Below are 2,287 nucleotides of genomic sequence, written 5' to 3' on the forward strand. Positions count from 1 at the left end.
AATACTGTTAATCATCTAACTCTTCTTACCCTTCAAATATTCTTTATCTAAGAGGACAGGGGGGGCCGTAAGGAAAGAAATGTAGGGATTCTTTAATATTAAAAAAGTAATGACTGTGGTTTGGTTCTTCTAATGACTTGTTCGCTTCCACTAAATAAAAAGAAGGAAACCGAAAGTAAAAACCTCAAGCAGAAAAAACCTTGAAAAGTAGAAAGTGATGAAAGCAAAATCTTTTCCTACAGAATACTTAAATTCAGAGACATGGGTCGAAAACACAGAAGTCTACGAAAGACCTTGAACAGGCACCAGTTGTTCAAGTTCTACACAAACACAGGGAATCTAAGACATCATCATGATCAGCAGGAGTTTGCTGCAATTTTGCCTCATGCTGCTCTTCTCCAGTGAAATCTCATGTCTGGACTGTAACAGGATTTATGTTCTACAAACCAGAATGAACAGTGAGAGTTTAGAGCATCTGGAGAAAATGGGTGGAAACTTTCCCTTCCAATGTCTAAATGAAAGGACAGCTTTCAAGACCAGAGATATCCTCAAGATCCGACTGTCCCAGCAAGAGAATGCAAAGGTAGCCATCCAGCAGATCCTCCAAGAGCTCTTCCATATCTTTACCAACAATCTCACCCAAGCTGCCTGGAATGGAACTTCCATAAAGGAATTCCAAAATGGTCTTCACCAGCAGATTGAGAAGCTGGAGAGGTGTTTGAGTGCTGAGAAGGGAAAGGAGATAACCTACCCAGGAAATGAGAACCTCCTGCTCACCAGCCTCAAACTGAAGAGATATTTCCAGACAATCGACGATTTCCTGAAAGAAAAGCAATACAGTCAGTGTGCCTGGGAGATCATCCGTGTGGAAATATCCAGATGTTTCCTCATGCTCAACATACTCACAAAGAGACTTGAAAATTAAGGTACCATATTTGTATTTTTCCTCAGGAAACTAAATCATATTAGTTCAATAAAACAGCAGAAGAGAGATGGGGATAATTTTAAAACTCGTATTATATAGGGCCCAACACTTCTCCCATAGTAATTTCAGCTATTTCAAATTCATGTTAATAAAACCGTTTTAGAGTAGCATATAATTTAGTGCTTTCATTCTACACACACAATATTCTGTATGAAAAACATAGAAATACATCATAACTGCTAACTAATGACAAAATATCATGAGTGATAACTAACCAAAATGAATATAACTTTGCCCAGTAAGTGTCTTAGTTGGGGAAGAGAAAAGCAAAAACATCCCTTCAACAACTGCCTAGTAAGACAACATTCGAGTCAGGACACCAGAAAACTGGGGGTCAGTGACCACATTCTTCTATCCCACCATTGAATTCTGACAGTGACTTCCGCTCATAAGGACGGCCAAGGGTACTTATTCTGCTTTTCTTTGTGCTGTTTACCACTAAGTTAAGCTGCTTTAGTGGGAAAAAAAAGGTTGTAACAGGGTGATAAGTTCACAAAGGCTCAGGATTTATCATTTGATATCAGCTTAGAAAAACATACACTATATTTGAAATTTGACACGCTGTGTGTTTCAACCATTCCCTTTTTCATTCCAGCACGTGATGCTTCAAGTAATGATATTATGAAAACTACTGACTGATACTGCACCTCCACTGGAGTCCTTCGTCTCTAGTTGATTCTACAAGCAGTAGACTTTCGAGACTACCTTTCGAGACTCCTGTTAGTTCATCTTGCATTAACCCCGGGACTAACTCTACTACAAAAGTCTAAATGCGCATTTTACTTACTTCTTGATATTGCTGGATTGATTCACTCACATGAGAAAGTGGAAAACAGAAGATATTGCTCCAAACAAGCCAGAGTATTTGATAAGAAGGGGAAAATCTTCATGATTTCTTAATCATCATTGATATTATGCGTTGGCTCAGAATTTGCTTGGGGCTGCTCTTAAAAATGAAATCATACCTCTGAACTGTAACTGGCTTCATTTCAGCATTACAGATGTGAACTAGGACAATTTTCAAACAAAATGGAAGGATAATTTTCCTGCAAGGTCATCTCAAAATGGTTCTTAAACCCAAAGAGACCCAGAAAGAGACTGCCAAAGTGGCCACCCAGGAGATCCCCTAACAGATTTCCTACATCTCATGCCAAATTCCCTCCCTCGCTGCCTGGAATGACAGTCCCATTCAAAGATCCAAACATGGACTCAGAAGAAAATGGAGCTTCTGGAGAGGCTTGTTTCACTGCAAGGATAAAAAAAAACGTACAAGCATATCCCAGTCTATAGGTCATTTATAAT

General features: G+C 39.0%; 1 protein-coding gene across 1 annotated transcript; it reads left to right on the forward strand.

Annotated features, from left to right (window-relative positions):
* Window positions 1-352: 352 nt before the first annotated feature.
* On the forward strand, window positions 353-925 carry LOC101942832 (interferon beta-like). Its single transcript, XM_005297790.2, has one exon. The coding sequence runs from the start codon at window positions 353-355 to the stop codon at window positions 923-925; it is 573 nt and encodes a 190-aa protein (XP_005297847.2).
* The last annotated feature ends 1,362 nt before the right edge of the window (window positions 926-2,287 follow it).

This window comes from Chrysemys picta, chromosome 6, assembly GCF_011386835.1.
Source record: "Chrysemys picta bellii isolate R12L10 chromosome 6, ASM1138683v2, whole genome shotgun sequence".
Lineage (NCBI taxonomy): Eukaryota > Metazoa > Chordata > Testudines > Emydidae > Chrysemys > Chrysemys picta.